Source organism: Rattus norvegicus, chromosome 17 (assembly GCF_021556685.1).
Source record: "Rattus norvegicus strain SHRSP/BbbUtx chromosome 17, alternate assembly SHRSP_T2T, whole genome shotgun sequence".
Lineage (NCBI taxonomy): Eukaryota > Metazoa > Chordata > Mammalia > Rodentia > Muridae > Rattus > Rattus norvegicus.
This window is the reverse complement of record NC_141550.1, coordinates 50,468,245-50,488,983: the sequence shown is the minus strand read 5'-3', so window position 1 is coordinate 50,488,983 and position 20,739 is coordinate 50,468,245. Positions and strand designations below refer to the sequence as shown.

General features: G+C 38.3%; 1 protein-coding gene across 8 annotated transcripts in view; it reads right to left on the bottom strand.

The window, feature by feature from the left end:
• Nme8 (NME/NM23 family member 8) overlaps positions 1 to 20,739 on the bottom strand; it is a 69,777-nt gene that overhangs the window by 28,507 nt on the left and 20,531 nt on the right. For all 8 annotated transcript variants that reach the window (XR_015640922.1, XR_015640923.1, XR_015640924.1 and 5 more), the window contains 4 exon segments: positions 19,561 to 19,736; positions 2,974 to 3,118; positions 2,200 to 2,307; positions 1,345 to 1,496 (listed from right to left, as the gene is read on the bottom strand). Coding sequence is in view for 5 of the 8 variants with exons in the window: in XM_087591264.1 (XP_087447390.1) it covers positions 1,345 to 1,496; positions 2,200 to 2,307; positions 2,974 to 3,118; positions 19,561 to 19,736 (581 nt within the window). In the remaining 3 variants the exon portion in view is untranslated.

Genomic DNA, 20,739 nt, shown 5'->3' with positions numbered 1-20,739 from the left:
TTGAAGTTAGGGCAGGGAATCAGGAAGCCAGAACTGAAGAAGAATCCATACAGCCTTACTTATTCAGTTGATAACCCTGCCCAGGCATGGCACTACCTACAGTGAGCTAGTCCCATGTTCTTCAATAATTAATCAATAAAATGGCTCTTTGTGCTTGAGCTTAGTTCCAGACCCACAGCCCAAGGAACACCTTTCCTAGTTAGATCCCAGAACCCTCATTTTGTAAGGGCTACTTTTTTTTTCGGAAAAGTCACTTCTTCCCTTTGGCACCTGTGGTGGTTTTAATAGATTTGACTCCCATAAGTTTCAACGCTTTGCCACAGGGAGTGGCACTATTAGGAGATGTGTCCTTGTTGGTGTAGCTTCGTTGTGTCCTTGTTGTATAGCTTTGTTGGAGGAAGTGTTGGGGTGGGCTTTGAGGTCTCTTTCTATGCTCAGGCTCTAGCCAGTGTGGAATCTAGTCTCCTCTTAGCTGTCCACAGAAGACAGTCTCCTTGGTGCCTGCCTTTGGATTACATCATAGAACTCTCAGGTCCTTTTCCAGAACCAAGACTGCCTACATGTTGCCATGTTCCCTGCTATGACGATGATGGAACTGTAAGCCAGCCCCAAGTAAATATTTGCCTTTCTAAGAGTTGCCTTGGTCATGGTGTCTCTGCGCAGCAATAAAATCCAAACAGAGATAGTACCCCTCAGCAAAGCCCTTTGCCATCTGCAAACCAGCAGTCCTAGTTCTGGTCTGGAGTCTTTGAACTCTTTTTATATGTGAACCTCCTTGGCCTGTTAGACATATGGCTTGGAAGCCATCTTCCTTGGTCCAGTTAAACATTCCATGAAACAGCTTTACCTGACCCAATCTAAGGAAGACTTGACTATTGTATCAGACACAGAAACAAATAAAAATTTCCAAATGCTTAGGTTAAATCACAAAAACAAAAACAACATGAATGGCCAAAACAGTAAATTTCTCATCAAACTCACTAGTCCTATAGGAGAACCCAGAACACAGAATTTAGAAAAACAATAATAAACTTTAATCAAATAACTTAGTTCATTTTATTGAACCTCATGTAGCTAAAGATAAGTGCTTGAGTAATGTGTCCAAGAACATTTAACATTTAACTACACAACCAAGTGGACGAATGGAGAGAAGTCAGGATTTAAAAACTGAGTTCCACAAAAAGGGAAACAAAAGCCAAAATAAAGATGAAATTGAAATTTTAATATCAATTTGGGAATTTTAATATCCCAAATTAATAGAAAGTTCAGGGGGGGAAATCTTTCTGTAGAATGAATCAAAGAGTAGACAAAATGTCAGGGCTTAAAGATAAAGTAGATGCTTACTTCTTTCTTTGTGTGACACGTGAGGCTTAATCAATGCCAGCGTACTCTGAGGAGGAAAGAAATGCTCTATTTCTGTCTCAGCTGCTGCTTTTGAACTGCTCCCATAGAACTGGTTGACAGGAAAATTTCCTGAAGCAAACCGTACACATAAACTTGGAAAAGAAAAAGAGCTGAATTAAAAATTGAATGTAACAGTCTACCATAATATAGCACTATTTAAGTTAGCAAGAAAAAAAGGCAAGCAACAGTGCCCATTCCAGATCCAAGTACTACACACACAAAAGGAGGTAATTAGCAGCTAACTGGATATACTACGTCCTTTCTGGGAGGTAGCAGATAGTAGAAAGAAAATAGGTGAACATTTAAATCTCATTGTTAGTGGATACGACCAAGGGAGAACAATGAAGAACAGGGAGCCCAGTGGTGAAAAGTCCTGGCTAGCTACGTGATCTCACTTGGTAAGTTTAAAGCTCTCTGTATAGTGGTGTTGAGGTTAATCGTGATTTTTCTCATCTACATTTCAAAACACTTTATGATCAATTAAAGATGTTGCAGCTATGATCACAACTTCTCTTTGGGTAATTTGTCATAAATGTGGTTCTGGTGGAGATTTCTTCCAGTAAGTAAAGAGGCGAGGGCCAAGTCAAGCACTCAGCTTTTCTTGCAAAATTGTGGCTGTCTTCAAGCTCCCATTAGACTAGTCCTCCACAAGATGTAGTCAGTTACTCCACCAGGAACAGGCACTTTCCCAAGAAGCTGTCTCAAAGGAAAACTGTACTTCCTGTATCATAGAATTCAAAAGAAATCAAACTGAATTGCATAGGAAAGGACAGAAAGCCATAATGCAAACAATACCTGTCTGGATGAGATGCATAAGCCTCCTCAACAGTTTTAGGCCCGATTAACTCTTTCCAACGTTCCACACTATGTTCCCTCATTAGAACAAGGATATAAGAGTTATTACTGTTAGAAAAAAACAAAACCAATGGAAGAATGTCTTAGAAGCTAATGACATATCAAGAACACAAGTATGTGTTATTAAGCTGACACAGCATGTCAAATGATCTGTAAGAAGTCCAATAATGCTACATGTTGACATCTACTCAAGAGCATACTCAGATGAGCTATGAAGGAAGAGGAAATTGCAGGACTACAGTTCCTTAGAGCAGTTTCTTCCAGGCTGATATACTCTATGTTTTTGCTCAGCTGCATCTGGCTTACTCTAGATATCAGGCAACTTTGTAGGGTCTCAGTTCTTTTCCAGGACATGTGATATGGAAAGATTATTTAAGCCTCCCACACAGTAATCAGACTGCCAGAAGGGTCAGACCATTTTCTGCTTGGATTTGATGATACTGCCCACTCTGGAATGTTGCATCCTTTTTTACTGGAAACTGGTGTGTGTCCATGGCCATACTCTATTATTTGTTCTAACAGTATTTCAAAAAATGAGACAAACAGATATTTGAGCAGAGAATAAGGAAAATAACAAGACTGACAAAGACATCGACCAAGAACTTGTTTATAGAATTTATAAGTTTCCCAACCTAATTTTAAAAAAAGCTTAAGAAAAGGTTGAAATGAGCAGACTATATTCACAACTCTGTCTACCCCTGAACACTGCGTTACCTGCACATGTATCCTATAAGATTATCAAAATAGTCTTCATCCTCATGGACGTGGCACACTGCTCTTGCCTCTTCCTCTGATAATACGACTTGCCTCTGCATCAATATAGTGAACCCTTCATTTTGAATAATGTCCAACACATTATCTAAATACAAAGAGTTAGGACAAAGTAAACTACAAACATAATATACAGCACAGCATTGCGAAAAATATTGTATGTGTATAACTCTCCAGTGAAATGTAAAAGTTCACTAAACAATTTCTTAGGTTTCAAGATGAATGACACTTCTTAATATACCAATTATAATGTTGCTTCAGTTTTTCTGATCACATAGCAATTACTCACAAAGTCTTACACAAAAATAGCCTCAGAAAATAATTTCTTTTGTTGCACATACACTGTATCTTTGCAGGTATGTGATGGCTTGAATGGAAATGCCCCCCCCATAGGTTCATATATTTAAATGCTCCCTTCCAAGTTGGGGAACTGTTTGTGAAAGATTAGGTATGGTCTTGTTGGAGGAGGTCTGTCACTTGGGTGGGCTTTGAAGTTTCAGAAGCTCATGCCATTGCGAGTTAGCTCTTTCTCTGCCGCCAACTTTTGGATCAGATGCAAGCTCTCAACGATTTCTCTGGTACCGTGCCTGCCTGTCTGCTACCGTGCTTCTTGCCATGATGATCATGGACGCACTCTCTGAAACACTAAGCAGGCACCCAATTAAATACTTGCTTTTATGAGTTGCCTTGGTTATAGTATCTTTCCACAGGGAAAGCAAACAAACAAACAAACAAACAAACAAACAAAGAAAAAAATCCAAAAACTAAGATAAAGTAGTTACCTAAATATTTAACCAATTCAAGTATCTTTATACAGGCTATGATTTTACTTGTTTATTTGGGGAGAAATAGGTTGACTAATAACCATAAGAATTTTTCCATTTCCTTCCTACTAGCCCATTTCTCTCAGTTGAAGATAAGGTACCTTGCCTTCTTCCTGAGTATGTAAATGAACCTAGCTGTGGTATATCACTATAAAAAAATATGCTGAGATGCTTCTGAAAGAGCTTCCTAGAAAGCTCTCTCTGCTCTACACTGGCTTTCTGCTTTTAACAGTTAAGAACATGATGTTGGAGTCTGTAGACATCATGGATAAATCAAAAGTACAAATCTTAAGCTAGAGCACAGTCAGTACTATGCATGGTTGATAATTTTTTCCAATCATCTGATTCAGAGAGTATAAAGTAAGGAGGCATACACAAAGACAATCGACCACCACTCTCCTCGTAAGTGCAGTTTCATTAGCTGCAGCAGCTCATGGCTCCCCCTTAGCTTTGTTCACAAGATGCTGTGACTGCCAATTGCCTAAGAAGCAAATGTCATTTGTTACAAGACGGTAAAGTCATTGATTGCTAAACAAACCAAAGCTGCAAACGTGCAGGTTAGCCTGCAGGTCAGCCCGCAGGTTAGCCCACAGGCTTTACTCTCACCCAACAACTGTTTGTCACACTCTAGGTTAGTACATTTATTATCTGTCCATCATAGGAGAGGCAATATATCAGATATATTTGCTTTCCTTGATCAGAGCCTTATGTTGAGTGTCAGTAAGATAAACAAAACAGTCTTCATCCTCATGGACCTGGCACACTGTTCTTGCGTCTTCCTCTGATAATACTATTTGCCTCTGCATCAATATGGCGGACCCTTCATTTTGAATAATGTCCAACACATTATCTAAATACAAACAGTTAGGACAAAGTAAACTACAAACATAATACACGGCACAGCATTGCGAAAAATATTGTATGTGTATAACTCTCCAGTGAAGAGAGTTACTATCTTTCTTACATAGAAACCAAAAATAGGAGAGAAAAGCTAGATACCAACCAAACAGGGAAAGATCCTAAATGGATGTACCTGCACTAAAACAGCAACAATCTCAAAAAACCTAAGGTTTGCTCAGGGCATGCTTTGGAGCAAATGATATAACTCTGCCTAAAATATATGGTTAATAAGAAATATAAAAGAATATATCATGTTAAATAGAATATATATATATATGATATAGGTACATTACAATTTTTGAAATGAGAATAATTAATATGATAATTTTATTTGTGTATGTATGTGCAAGCATGCATGTTCAAGTATGTATATATGTTCATATGTTTGTGTGACTATATGTGTACATGTCTGTGGTGGTTGGAGGTCAAACTTGAGTGCTATTCCTCGGGAGCTGTCCACATTGCTTTTTTGTGACAGGATGTCTCACTGGGGCTGGGGCCTCACCAAATAGGCTAAGGCTGGCTAACCAGTGAGCCCCAAATATCCATCTATCTCTTTCTTTCTGGTGCTGAGATTACAAGAATGGACAGGTAATGGAGGTCCTTATTATTGCACAGCAAGCTAAAACCCCAAGCCCAAATTAAATAATCCACATGAGCTTTATTTATAATTTCTTGAAGTGGCCCAGAACAATAAAATACCAAAATTTAATAGAACTTTATTGGAAAAGAAACACGATGGGTTGTCACTATCAATTGTCAATAATATAAACCTAAAAAGGGTCAAAAACAGGCTAGAATAAGACTAAGGACCAGTAGATTAGGATGCTTGAGAAGCAGTTTCAATTTTTCCCCTTCACCGTCATCCCGGGAGCTTCAGGCAGCAAATCTGTTATTTTTGTAGCTTCTATTAAAATTGATAAAGAAAAGAAAACTGATTTTGCTTAAGCAAAAACATTTCTTAAATTCTTCAAAGGGATGAGCTTTCTGGCACTGACTGGAGTGTGTTTCTTTATTTTAAAAAAATGGAAAGAATGTCTCAGGTGCCCAGGAATGGGGGCTGACGCTCATGTGGAACCCACACCAAGGCATCTGCCATAACTTTCACCATCTAGAGCACAGGTCTGAGCAGGAGTCCTGGTAGAAGATACAAGGAAAGATTAAGGAGCGAGGCAGTTGAGAAGCTTTCAGAGATGATCTGTTGAGGAGGCGTTACTGCAGAGCACAGATGTGAGGTACTGGTTGAGTGTGCTACGATCCAATGGAGGGCTTTGGGTTAATTTGTGTGTCATTGGGTTATGATTATTAACATATTGGAGTGTATCTCTGTAGTAATAGAAAATTTCGGCCTTGGGGGAGAAAGTGATGTGGGAAGAAAATAAGGGGTGTCTCTTCAGGTGGCAAGTCCTTGCACAGCAGAGGTGACCTATGTGGAATTATGTTACTGTAATCAATCAATAAATCAAGAAATAAAAGCTAGATAAATAAATTGCATAGGATAATGCTTAATTTTATCTTTAAGTAAGATAATGACATGTCCCAAGTAAATTGTAAATGGTCGTAGAGATGAATTACAGCATGCACAAGGTTCTGGGTTCACTTCCCAACACCACAAATAGTAATAACAATTATAATGTTAAAAGGTAACATATCTTGATAGGCACTCTAAATATTCCTCAGGAGTGAGACATGACAACAATAAACTTCAAACAGCAATATGGCAAAAGATATAATGGTCCTTATAAGTGGTCACCTAGACACAATAATCTTTCACTTCTATGAATGGACTAGAAAGATAGCAAATGATACTTAAACGTATTCATTATTGCATCAGTTCTCAAAAAATGAAACAATCTAACAGTGTATAAGAGCTTGAAGAGCTAGCAAGAAGACTTGGCTGATAAAGTCCTTCCTTTGGAAGCCTAAGGACCGGAGCTCAACTCCTGGGACCCATAGAAAAGTACAGGGATTATGATCCCAGCACCGGGAAGTAGAAACAGGTGGATCTTAGGGTTTACTGGACAAACTTCCTATCCTTGTTTGCAATTTCCAGAGTGGTGGAAGAACCTGTATCACAAATAAAGGTAGATGGTACCTGGGGGGAAGGATAGCTGATAGCTGAGTTTGTTCTCTGTGTAACATACAAGCACACATATACACATACACATGCACACACATGCACACACACGCACACATGCAGGCACATATGCACACTCATACACGTGTATATGTATACACAAAGTGTACCTGCACGCAAAATCATGCAGGTAATCTCTCTCTCTCTCTCTCTCTCTCTCTCTCTCTCTCTCTCTCTCTCTCTTTCTCTGTCTGTCACACACACACACACACACACACACATACACATACGCACACACATATACACACACACACGCACGCACACACACACACACCAAAGAACATGAACTATATAGACTTTTATGATGCATTAATATATTTTGTTTTAAAAGAATAAAGACACAGGTTTTTACATTGTAATGTTAAAACTGAAAAGGAATGTATTGAAATATCTCTCTTTCCTTCCTCTCATTTTGTGTGTGTGCATGTATCTGTAAATGCTAAAAGGAAGTTTACACACTGCTTGTGAAATTTTATATAAACTATCATTTCTTTTAAATTTGTTCTTTTCCAAATGTTGTTAAATAGTTAGTATTGTTTATATAAGGCCATTTTAATATGAATTTCAAATAACCTTTGAAGATTTTTTAATACAGAAAAAGATTTTTTTTAACGTGTTAAGTTGTTGAAGTGTGTGGGGGAAGTGCAGAAGCAGGGTTCTCTGGATAATCAGGTCAGGACCACACATGCCAACTCAGTTTTTAAGTGATTGAAGAGTGAAGATTTTTTTTCTGATTAGGAAAATGACAACTACTTTTGAGGATGTGGAGAAGACTATGGCACTCTTGTTGGAAATATAAACTAATATGGACATCCTGGAAAGGGGTTCCCAGTGATAGAGAGATGGCTCAATGGTTAAGAGCTCAATGGTGTTGCTCTTGCAGAGGCCCTGTATTCACTTCCTTTAGCAAACATTGGGCAGTTCACAATTATCTGTAACTCCAACTCCAGAGAAATATTACACCTATGGCATTCTCTGCCATATCCAATCATATGTGTAAACTCATACACAGACATATATAACATAAAAAATTAAAACAAAACTGCATTTTTTGTTTAAAAAAATTGAAAGTACTACTTTATGATCCAGAATTCTACTCCTGGGTATATATCCAGGAGAAATGAAATCAGCTTACCAGAAACAAGCATACTCCTGTGTTACTATAGCACTGTTCACAAGAGCCAAGAAATGGCAACACTTACTCATAAAATGTTGCTGGATGGGCAAAAGAAAGCAACACACACACCATGAAATAATACTTATTCATGAAAAGAATAAAAGTGTGTCACTTTTATTTAAGAGTGTGTATAGAGAAAAAGATTATGTTACACAAAACAAGCCAATCATGGAAAATCAAGTACTGGAGAATCTCATTTATATGTGGTAACTTATATGACTGGTTGACCATTCAGAAACTGAAAGGAGAATAGTGATTTCTGGAGACCAGGGAAAATAGTGGGGATGGTGGTTCAAGAAAGCTCCATTACATTGTAGATGGGAATGAGAAGTCCAGGTGAAAGACTTCATGGTGGGGCATGAAATCTGAGTTAGGGCCTGAGATCCTGGGGTGGGGGCCCCAGACCAAGATTAGACAAGGCTTCCAGACCTAGACCAAAAGGATCGAGCTACAGGAGAGTGGACCAGAGGCATCAGTGAGCAAAGATAAGAAAAGCTGAAATTCATGACTTCAGATAATTGCAGTTTTCTATGTCCTCTCTAAGAAAGATCATAATAAAACAGACTTAGATGAAAGGACTGAGAGGTATAATGCTAAATTACAAGCAATAGGAAGAAAATGATGGATCTTTAAAATCAGAATAAAGAATTTTGTCAAGATAACCCTGTGGAATTTGATTTAAAGCCTATGGTGCCACCTCATGTCAAGATTGCAGGATGGCAGGCTAGGCCTATTAGAAAAACTACAATAATTTTTCCAGCTACCTTAAGACAATTGCATCCAGTGAGAGAAACTCACAAAGTTATAATGAATTTGGATAGCAGCCCATAGAAATGATAGATCAAGAGATTTAAAGAAGCAATGGTAGCATATTTCATATTCCCTTATTCGAAACAAGTACTTAATAACTTGGCCATGCAAAGTCATATGATTCAAAAGACTAGAAAGACTTGATATCAGCCATTTTAGAAGCTGTTCCTCTAATACAGTGGCTGACCTGGTACAGAGAGCAGGCTTCAGCTATGAAGAAATAGGACTAGGGGCAGTAACGTTTGAAGGATAAGTTGCAGGGAAGGTTAGTATGGTGACTTTGAATACAGATTATGTTTGATGATGCTGCATTAGAGCAATGTCATACAGTAGTATTAAATGCTTGAGACAAGCTTGAGCAGCAGGGGAAACAATTTGAATCATTTACCAAGATAACCCAGGGTTCGGATGAATCTTTTACTGACTTTTTACAAAGATTAACTTTGGCTGTAAATAGAACCATACCAGATCCAGATACAATAGAGCTTTTAGCTTTTGAGAATGCTAATGCTGAATGCAAAAAGTCTATTCGACTTTTAAAGGCCAGGTTTGCACCTATTTGTGAATGTATTAAAACTACTGCAGATGTTGGATCTAATGCTTATAATTCAGTTCTGACTGGACAGCCAATTGTAAAAGGCATGAGAGCACAGAATGTTCAATGTTTTGGCTGTGGAAGACCAAGTCACTACCTAAAGGACTGTAGGCAAACAGTTCTTAAGGATAAAATTTTTTCTAATGCTAATCCAGGGAGAAAGCTTGGGATATGTGAAGATGTGGAAGAAGTAGTCACAGGGTTTATGAATGTCTATCATTCAGATTTATGAGGCGATTCAGACAACCAGGAAATGGTTGAAGGGACTTTACTCACCAAAAAAGCAACATGGGCCATTCATTCCGTGTCAGCCAAGGAAAGACTGTTCTAGAGAGCAACTAGAAAATACAATACCTGATATAACAGACAGTGCTGCTCTACGCTTAACTACTCCAATGAATAGAACAGGAGATTCTACAGTTCCCAGGAAACAGATACTTTGTCAAACTCCAATAAAAGGTCAGAGATCAAATTAAAATTACAATTAGATGGAATTGAGATTGAAGGCCTAGTGGATACTGAAACAGATATAACAGTAATTCCACAAGATTCTTGGAATCCAACTAGGACACGTCAAAAGACTTCACAGCTCTAGGGATTGAGTGTAAACCTGATGGATGCCAAAAGTGATATAGCAATGAATTTAAGGGAAAGAGATCTATTACAGCAGTAGGAAACACAGATTAGCATTTCTCCAACTTCAGAGAGAAGTTGTAAAATAGGAGATGTTCCTGATAAAGGTGTTGAAACATATTGTCAAAACCAGTTACAGACCATCCAGACTGTCCATAGAAGGAGATGGCTTTCCAAGTTTATAAGGAGGGCTACTGCTGATAGATACCGACTACTCTACCACTGAAATGGTCAGCTAACAAGCCTCTTTTGTTATAAGCCTCTATATTCCTTAAAGAAGGAAACATCACACCCACTAGAAGGGCTGCTTCAAGCACAGCTGGTAGGTTAATATATAGAAGAGTACACCAGCCCATGGAGTTCTCCTATATTTGTCATTATGAATGTGTTTAATTTTACAGTCTGTAAAAGTATGTACATCATACAATTGTACCTCTTCAGGACTCCAATAGGCTTCTTGCCTTGAGTTCTGAAAAAGCGGATTCTGTAATTACATATTTATTAAAAATGACATCTATCTTAGCAATACCTGTACAGATTAAAACTAGTAATGTTCTCTGGTATTCATATCCAGTAAAATGCAATGATATTTAAACATTGTCACATAAAACACATTACAGGCATGCCTTATGGTCCAACAGATCAAAGAATTGTGGAAGGATCTCACTTCACTTTAAGGAAATGCTCATAAAACAGAAGGGGGATATGAGGTCATCCAGAGACAGATTACATAATGCTATATTACCTTGAACTTTTTTAAATGTCAATGAAACAGGTAGCACAACTGCTGAAAAACACTGAATTTTAGAAAGGGCCTCTGAGTTAAATCATCTTACATACCTTAAGGCTGTGATAACCTCATAATGGAAATGTGTTGCATGAAGGGAGAAAATATGTTTATATTTCTACAGGAAACAGAAAGCTGTAGGTTTCTTCAAAGTTAGTAAAGATTATATTTGACCACAGGAGACCTTATGAAAATGTTGGCTGCTGACATGGAAAGTGAGGAAGAAGTCACCCAGGAAAACAACAAAACAGGTAACACAAGTGCCAATCCCACTGTGTGAGAACAGCTTGGGAGACCAGCTGACACATGGATGTCCCTGCAGCAGCCCATGTGTCGTTTTGGCCACCTGGTCTACAAGGCTTACCTTTACCATGCCATTCTTTTCATATAACATAGATGGAGATTGGTAACATTAGTATTAAAGTTCAGTTATGCGGTCCAAACAGACATAAAGATTGACAGATGCCTTTCACAGTTCAACCATCTTTAGGTGATTGGTGCACACTGCACAGTCCATGTATGTGTTAATGCTGAACCATCTCTACCTTTAACATTTGTGCGTTTTCAGAACAAAAGGACCAGATAGAAATGAAGACAAAGCAGCTATCCCTGGGTGATACAGACTTACAGATTGCTCAGCTGCTGTTTCCTCAAAAATTGTATACAGGACAGCCTCGAGGTGGCTACATCAAAGCGCCTCAGCCTCATAGATGGCCTCAGCTAGGCCTGCACCTCCTGGACACAAAATCAACCACTAGCTCTCCCATGGCCAGAATCCCAATTTTCTTAGGATGTCCAAAGATGCTATCACTCCCAGACAGTAGAAAGCATTCTAAATAACACAACACCGCCATTTGCAAGAGGTAGGGGAGCTGGCTGGTTATTGGTCATTCTGTGGGTTAGAGATATTTGTTGTCGTTTAGGAGGGACTGGTGGCAAGTTACTGGTCATGCTCAGGGAAAAAGAGAAGAAAAGGATGTAAAATTCAGGAATATTTTTTCTTCTCTCTCCCTTTTACCCTTCTTTGTCACCTATCTAGTGTCAGGGGTGGAAGCAGAGGGAAAGGTTGCGAAAGAAAAGAAATCTGGATTTTTATGTTTTCTTTTAGATTAAGAAAACAATGTAAGTCTCAAATATTTTAGATTTGTATGGACTTCTGTATAATGATAGAAATTTAAGGTTATATTTGCTACAAAACACTGTATATATGACTCAACTCTTGTTTAAGGTATATGTACATATGTGAGTCATTTAGAAATTTACTGTACAGTCCTTGTCTTATAAAAGCTACTATTGTAAACTGTTAGATAGAGAAGAAATAAAGTTAGTGGTCAGTCACCTATAAATAATCATATCGTGTATTGCATTCAGAACTATACTTGTAGCCATGCTAGGTCCTAATAGAGTTGTTTGCAGGAATAAGCTTCGTTTAGCCTCCTATATATGTTTTAAAAGTTAAGCAAAGTCAGGAAGTTTGTTTAATTAAATATAATTTTGATAGATGGTCCTCAAACACTTCAGAAATCTACAGAAATGGCATTTAAGATGTTATAATAATAAAAAAGATTTTCTGACAGAGAAATACATCAACTTCTGGTAGCACCCCCAATCTCCTCCAAAAAAGATGACGGTCACAGAAGACCCTCCACCTGGAGCTTGCTTCAAATGTGGCAAAGCTGCCCATTGGGTTATAAAGTATTCTTCACCTTGACTGCTGACAGCACACTGTCCTAACTGTCACAAGCAGGACACGGGGAAGTTGATTGCCTTACTTTGCCTAAATAAGGTAGGGCAGTCTTGCCCAAGTTCCCATTTTACAAAAAACGTCTGTCAGATCTTCTGGGCCTGGAAGCTGAAGACAGATGTGCCCTTGATAAAGGCAACTGGGCTGACTGTCCAGGAGCCAATTAGTCTCTCTCTCTCTCTCTCTCTCTCTCTCTCTCTCTCTCTCTCTCTCTCTCTCTCTCTCTCTCTTTCTCTCTCTCGTTTTAGATTTGGAAACTGATTGCTCTGCACTTCCTGTTTACTCAGGTAAAATTTATCCTTCTCAGGTTTCTGATAGAGTTGATGGCCAGATTGTTAGAGTTTTACAGTTTTTCTTGCTACCAGATTTAAAAAAAGAAAAACTCACTTTTGAGATGTTAAGTTTATAAAGGTCGAAAGATGTAATAGCTTCAGTTGTAAGGATCTATAAAGTTTTAGGGTTTAAGAAAATGTTTTAAGGTTGGTAATGCAAGTTGTTAAGGTTAGAGGATGTGATCACCATTTAAATGGTGGTAAGAAAAATGATTTAAGATATATTAAAGGACTAAAATACTCCAGGTAGATACTGAAATATTTTTTACAGAGTTGCCAAGTACAGATGGACTAAACACTGTAAATAGAATTCTTACCTTGATAGTTCTCCTAATTATTCTTATTGTATATAACTTACTGTTGTTAGAGATAAAGCCATTTCTTGAACTAAAAGGGGGAGATGTTGGGGTAACCACAAATCCTGTATTTCCTGGCTATGCAATGAGTTGCTTGTCTTTTCAATGGCTATTTGGATCTGGCAACACCCAGTTAGCAGGATAAATGTCACTTCCTCACTGGCCTTTAAAAGAAAGCTGCCTGGGGGGGAAGGTGCCTTTTTCATAAAAATGATCTGGCAGCCAGAGTTGGGGCTGGAAGTTGAGGGAGAACTGCTCAGGTGGGGTGCTGAACACAGAGATGCAGGCAGGGGGAGGAGGCAGAAGGGAGATGTGGTGGAGCTGGAAGGAGGCAATGAGAACCAAGTGGAGAAATGGAGTAGAGAAGTCAGGTTAAATGAGAAACTAGCTGAGAGACTTCCCCAGTAAAAAGCAAACAGCTTTAAACTGTATCAATGTTTCCATGTCTTAATTAAACCTCAAGCTGGATCCCATAAAAGCCCGACAATAAGTTATGCAGTCACGCTTACAGTTAAATTAAAACGAGGCACTTAAAAGTCACACGGATTCTAAAAGAAAGAAGGAAAGAGGAAAAGACAATTCTAAATTGATAATGACATTGAATTTAAATGTCATAAGTACAGCAATTAAAAGACAGATGTTCAGACTCGATTTGGTTTTAATACTCTATATTCTGCTAATTACTGGTGAAGGGACCAAATGATAATAAAAATGATTGGCAAGCTGAGGTGGGAAATGTGGAGAAGGAGCTGTGAGGTCTCTGAGAGACTAGAGGAGATAAAAAGAAACAACAAGAAATGCTTTTAACATTTGCGTTATCGTGCTTGTCCCCTACCTCCGTCAGCCTTAGTGGACTCTTCTCAAGATCCGCATCCGTGTCATTCTTCTCAATACATGACACGGCCATTGATGCCTCTGAATCGGAGCACAGTGGTCACCAACACTAGACCTTCATAAGACTAGACCTCTAACATCTCCTTGAGGAGCAGAGAAGTCTAATAAAGCCCAGGAGGCCCGTGAGGTTCACAGAATACACGAGATAGCTCTGCTACAGGGGTCTATTGTAAGTAGTCAACAAATTCCGGGAGGAGACACTCTCTTGGTATAGCTACACAGGAGTTGCCTATTCTATAACTAATGCTCATGGGAGCCACCAATGCACCAAGACAGTCTTGGATATAAGCACTTATTCTGTCTGTACTCGCTCTATCAGAGACAAAGGGAAATAGAAAGCTTAGGAGAAGTCTTTCAGTAGGAGTGAATACTTGAGAACTTTGTATTGTTTTGTACATGTATACACATAAGAGATTAGGAAACACTAATTATAAAGTATAGGCATTGTATTGGGGGAGGGCAGAGACTAAGCAGTCTTACTCTGTAGCCCATGCTAGCCTTTACTTTATGGTAATCTTCTTGCCTTGGGTTCCAAAGTACTGGTATTTCTTGAGTTAGCTACTGCACCCAGGTCAAACAGAACAATGTTGAACTTATTACCACTGCTTTAAATGCTAGTTATAAGTGCTGTGTCTGAATATATTTGTGCACGGTGCTCACCGAAACATTCTTGCTGGTATCTGAGATGGCCACAGAAACACTAGGTGGCAAGCATTCAGGAAAACTGAGTGCACCAAATTATCTCCAAAGGAAAATTCAGTCATTTTTAAATACGTCCAGAAAATTCTCTAAAACAGGTTTTTACAGGAAACCAATTTATAATAGACTTACCCAATCCAGGGAAAGGGTGGTCAAATAACTGTAGCCCACTCTCTCCACCCTTTCCCATGTAAGTGAAAAGTTATGTCTAAGAAAGACTTGGAATTTTTCTGTTCAGGAACTCAGGTCCAACAGAATTTAGTTTTCATTGGAAGGTAACCAAGTGATTCTTTTTCCAGAAGAAGAATAGATGCCCACTGCATGCAATGGCTCCCAGTTGAGAAATGCAGATATAAACTCCATTTAAAGAGTGTTTAGGGACACATAACTAAACTAAACCTAGCTAACTAAAGTAAAGAAAAGCTGAAGCATCTGTTTCATGAACAAGTATTAAACACAGCCCAGCTCCTGACCACATCAACAAAAACACAACTAGAAGCCTGATTGCCTCAGTCCCTACCAGTGATATATTTTGTCTGGCTTTTACTAAGAGTAAAGAAAATCAAAGTAAATGAGGAAGGAGGTGGGGATATATAAAGGGAAAAGAACAGGCATCTGAGGTGAACTGATTTTACACACACACACACACACACACACACACACATACACACACACACACACACACACACACACACACACACACACACACACAACACGGGACTTGAAAATATCAAAGGATCACCAGAATTGGTAGTTTTGCCACAAGCAAAGATGAACCAGTGAATAGATGATACATTAATAAGAACTCCCCAAACTGATATATGAGAAAAATATGAAGAAACTGAAGATAATATACAAGAAGTCTTGGATAATTATAAACCCATAATGGCAGTAATAGGAAAAAAAGAAAGAACTGGGGGCAGGGAGAAAAAATTATAATAGCTAAAAATTGTTTAATTAATTATTGCAAGTTGGAGAAAACAAAATATGATAAATTTCAAAATATTTACACCTATTTCTACTGTGTTCAAACATTATAAATTCTCATGGAAAGATCCAAAATAACTTATCTACAGAATAGGATAAGAACTACATCATTGTTCCCTCAGACACTATGCCGGCAAGAAAGGAGAGACTAAAATTCTTTTATTTTATTTTATTTTTTTTGGTTCTTTTTTTCAGAGCTGGGGACCGAACCCAGGGCCTTGCGCTTCCTAGGTAAGCGCTCTACCACTGAGCTAAATCCCCAGCCCCGAGACTAAAGTTCTTAAAATCATACACCTACCTAGAATCCTGAATCTGGTGGAATTAAAAGGCATCAATAGTAAAGGACAAATAAAAAAACATTCTCTGACAACACTCAGAGGTCATGTCTCATCAGAGATCAGACGTGGAGAGAATGATTGAAGAATTCTTTCAGGATGAAGGAAAACAACGTCTTAGAGATCTAAGTACATCTACATTGTGGAAGTGTGAGAGATGATACATAAGATACCTCTTTTACTTTTCAGGTTCTCGACTCAGTGTCAGTATTCAGTACAGTGCGCTTATGCTGGATCGAAGTGGCAGACTGAACACACTGGCAATTGTCTGATATCTGAACTACCCATCAAAAGAATACTATTATTTCAAGGCTTGAGAATGGCTTGGCACTTGCTCCTCTTACAGCAAGTGACCAGGGTTCAGTGCCAGCACTGACCTGTTGAGTCACAATTGTCTGTGACTCCAGCAGTACCAGAAGATCTGATCCCCTTTTCTGGCCTTCATTGGCACCAGGCATACAGGTTGCGCACAAACAGACATGGAAGCAAAATTCTCACATACATATATTATGAATAAATTTAAATAGGTTGAAACACTACTTTTAACTTACTATGGACATCCTCTGTAACTCCCCTTTTTGTGTTACATTTTAATGATGGGGTAATTTTATAGAGGACTTTTATCTAAGAAGGTCTAAAGAGGCCAGAGAGAAAAAAAATAAAGTGTGGCTATTGGGGTTTTGCTCCATTCACCAAATGAATATATGTACATACAATATGTATATATGTATACATGACTGTCTGTCTATATGTATGCACATATATAAGTATGCATGTATACTTGTGAAATTGATGGTTGGGCCTGGCTCTGTGTGTGTGTGTGTGTGTGTGTGTGTGTGTGTGTGTATGACTTTCTTTCTTGTCTTTCTTGCAAGCCTCTTAAGAGTTAAAAAAAAGTTCAGAGGTTCTTGCCAAGCATTTTTGCCAGGCTTGGATAATTAAGTTTTGTTCTGTCAGCTATGCTGTCAAACACCCACCATTCTCAGCAAGGGGGATAGGCATCAGCTGCTATTAGCACAGATGCCCACCACCAATGCTACACTTGCTGACTTCCTCAGTGACCTGGAAGCTGGGCAGAGGCACTAAAGATCTTGTAAAATGATTAAATTAGAGCATTTTTAAATTATTTGTCACTAGATCACATTTGATATCTCCTCCTGTAACTAACATCAAAAAATCTAAAACATACACCATAAAGGAAGATATAGGCAGCATTAGTTTGTGTATCAAAAATGCTGAGCTAAATACACATTATAGGAAACCTTTAAGGGCATCAATAAGGTATTGTTGTGTATCCACTAGTCAGCTGAAAACTGACAATTCAAAGACTGACAAGCCATACAAGCTAAGAAGAATTCTTACTTGGTGATTGTGAAATAGAAAATAGTACCCCTACATTGAAACGCACTCTGGATGTTTCTTGCACAGTTAAGTACAACTTTACACATGATCCAGGAATCACATTCCCAGCTATTTACCTAGTCAAACTGAAAGCTTTTATCAATACAGGACCTTCTGTAATGTCTATGGCAGTTTATTCATGAAAATGAAAGAAACTGAAGCTGGAGAAAGTGTCCTTTAATAAATCACCTGATGAACTTCATTGGACTCTTACAACTGAATATTATTCAGCAAGAAAAAGCAATGAGCTATGGAGCTTCAAAAACATGAGGAATCCTAATGGGTATAAATGGAAGAAGTCAGTCAAAAGGCCACATGTTATATGATTTCAACAGCATCGTTATAGAAAGACTAAAAGGACAGTAAGGAGCCTAGATATGGCAGGGTATGTGCAACAAAGAGATGTATGGGAGCTTTCAGTTACGGGAGTCCATGCTGCCCTAATCTGCAATAGGAAAAACCATGTCATGCAATTGTCTCAACACTGGGGATGTTCAAAATCAAGAGTGAACCTTAACAAAAACTATGAACTTTCATTTAGGTATAGCAATAATATTACAGTGTTAAGCACAATATAACACAAGATGGTTACAAGAAAATGGGGGGGGGGGACCCAGCTCTGCACATAAGAACTGTGAGGTAGGTCACTCGTTTGATAAAAATGTTCTAAAGCACGAAGTCTATTAATTTAAAAAAACTGACACATTCATTATGGAAGATCCAAAAGTACAAATAAAATAAAAATAAAAGGCAATAAAACTTTCAAGGCCCCGTTGATTTCCCTAACAAATCTCAGAAAGCATTTGGGAGATATTCCAAGTGATTAACATCCTACTTCTTCAATAAAACATGGGAGGAAAGACTATTTTTTCCTTGTTTTATGAGTCCTGCATCATTTTGACACCCAAACCAGATGATTATAAAGGAAAGCACAAATGCTCTTCAAAAATTAATCTGCCATATTATCAAATACAGAAAAATATGTAATTGCTGTAGACAAAGAATAAACTGTTTACAAAGTGACAAAACTCATTTACAATAAGACAGATTTAATCCCCAGCAGTGCAAATTAAAATAAAGATATACGCATTCACAACAACAAAGATAATTTGCCTTAAGCTACATAATGCATGGAGATTTCCTTAATACGAGAAAGCACATCAAGAGTTAACATTGCACCTAACCTTTTGCTTTAAGATATGGTGTGTCACTACGGTACAACATCAGCCCCTAATAAACACCACATAGATGTGTCAGCTTGTTTAAGGAGGAAAGCTGAGGAGTCAAGGCACACAGATGGAAAGTGGGAGTTGCATATCTCCAAGGCAGATGGCATGCACTATCAACGATTCTCAATCCTGTTCAGGGGATTTGACAATCAGATGACTAAGTAGATGGATGAATGAATAAATGATGCTATGTAAAACCTTCATTCTCACTCTGGAGAATTTATCTCTGCTGTGTGATGATGGGATGGGGTTTTAAATGACCAGCATTTAGGGATAGGACTTGGGGTTGTATCTCAGTGTCAGTGTGCTTACAGACAAGTGAGAGCTTGGGCACTGTCCCCAGTACTGAAAAACAAATAAACAAATAAAAACTAATACTCCGAGTTCGAGGCACTCTATGTATGCTTTCTGATTTTTATAAATTAAATAGACCAGTACCAAACCTTATTAAAGTCACACTAGTTATCTGGCTCTCCCAGAGCTCTGTGTCAAGGCACTGTAGACAGTAGTTGCCCTTTCTCCTTGTGTCCTGTAAGGCATTGACAGTGCTGAGACAGATTCCAGCAAAGTCGGAGGTTAGACAATGCTTTGTAAATTCTTCATATAAATATTTCTTATATTATTGAGAAAGTGATGAATCAATATTCAGATCCTACCCTCCAAGTTCTTATTTTGTGCTTCACTTCCTACCTTTCTCTTCCTCACAGACTTCTGGATACAGTAATCCTAGTGTCCTTTGTACATTCGTGCTTTTCATGGTTTTAAAATCAGGGAATAATATGTCAATGAACTTGGACACCTTAACTGCATCATCCTCGACATGACAGTAATCAGACATATGTTGTCGGTCCATATACTCTTGCAAACTGTTGAAACCCAAAGTATAAGCTAAGATTATTATGAGCTAAGGTGCAAGAGCTATGTATGAAAATTTTATGCTAATGAATGACTTAGAATTTAATAACATAATACAACACTTCTTTCTGCACACACATTATCACTCTGAATGTGACTCCTACTGTTTCCAAAGCCCTCGGGCATCCACTGAATTCTCTTTTCTTTTGCTCTACCCTGATTTAAAACTTGAAACTAAATGACATTATAACCTTGCACAGGAGGAGAACATTTGAGTAGCATGCACAAATGGGTCCTTGGCCAGCAATACAACAGCAAAACAAAGTTTAAAGTTATCTGCTACCTAAAAAACATGCAGTAACCAGAAACCACAAGAAAATTCCACAGTTCATATGGAAAGGGGAAATATCTTGGGCATCCCAGACAGACAATAGCACTGGGACACAAAGCAGTAGCAGACTTAGGCACAAAGCCTTCAGGCTCAAATATCATAATGGCTTCTTCCTCACTAGACTCCTTCAGGTGTGCTCTATAAGACTTTTGTATCAAACTCTAGCTCTTAGTCTTTAGAAATGTAAAAGTCACAACAGTATTACACAAAGCCAACATTCTGAAGACTTCTTGACAATTTTGAAATATTTAAAAATGAGTTACTTAAATATATATTTTATACCAGTAAATATCTTAACTAAATAAGAGAGCCTAGCAGACAAAGGAAATGGTTGGTGCTGGAGAATGGGCAGGGCTGGCTGAGGCAGTGCATGGTTCTGATACACTCCCTAAGCCTGAGAGAATGAGGCCAGGTTGGGTGCCAGGTTTAGAAAGTAAGCAAGGGAGTTATGCCCTTTCTAATTTTCTTGTCATAAACATTCAAGGATATTCCCCATTTTCTCCATACATAATATTCTACGTTGACCAAAAGGAAACTTGTACCTATAGAAAAACATTAGGTTTTGAGACATCTGGGCATCATATGCCATCACCTAGCGACACATTATATGTGATAAAGGGCTG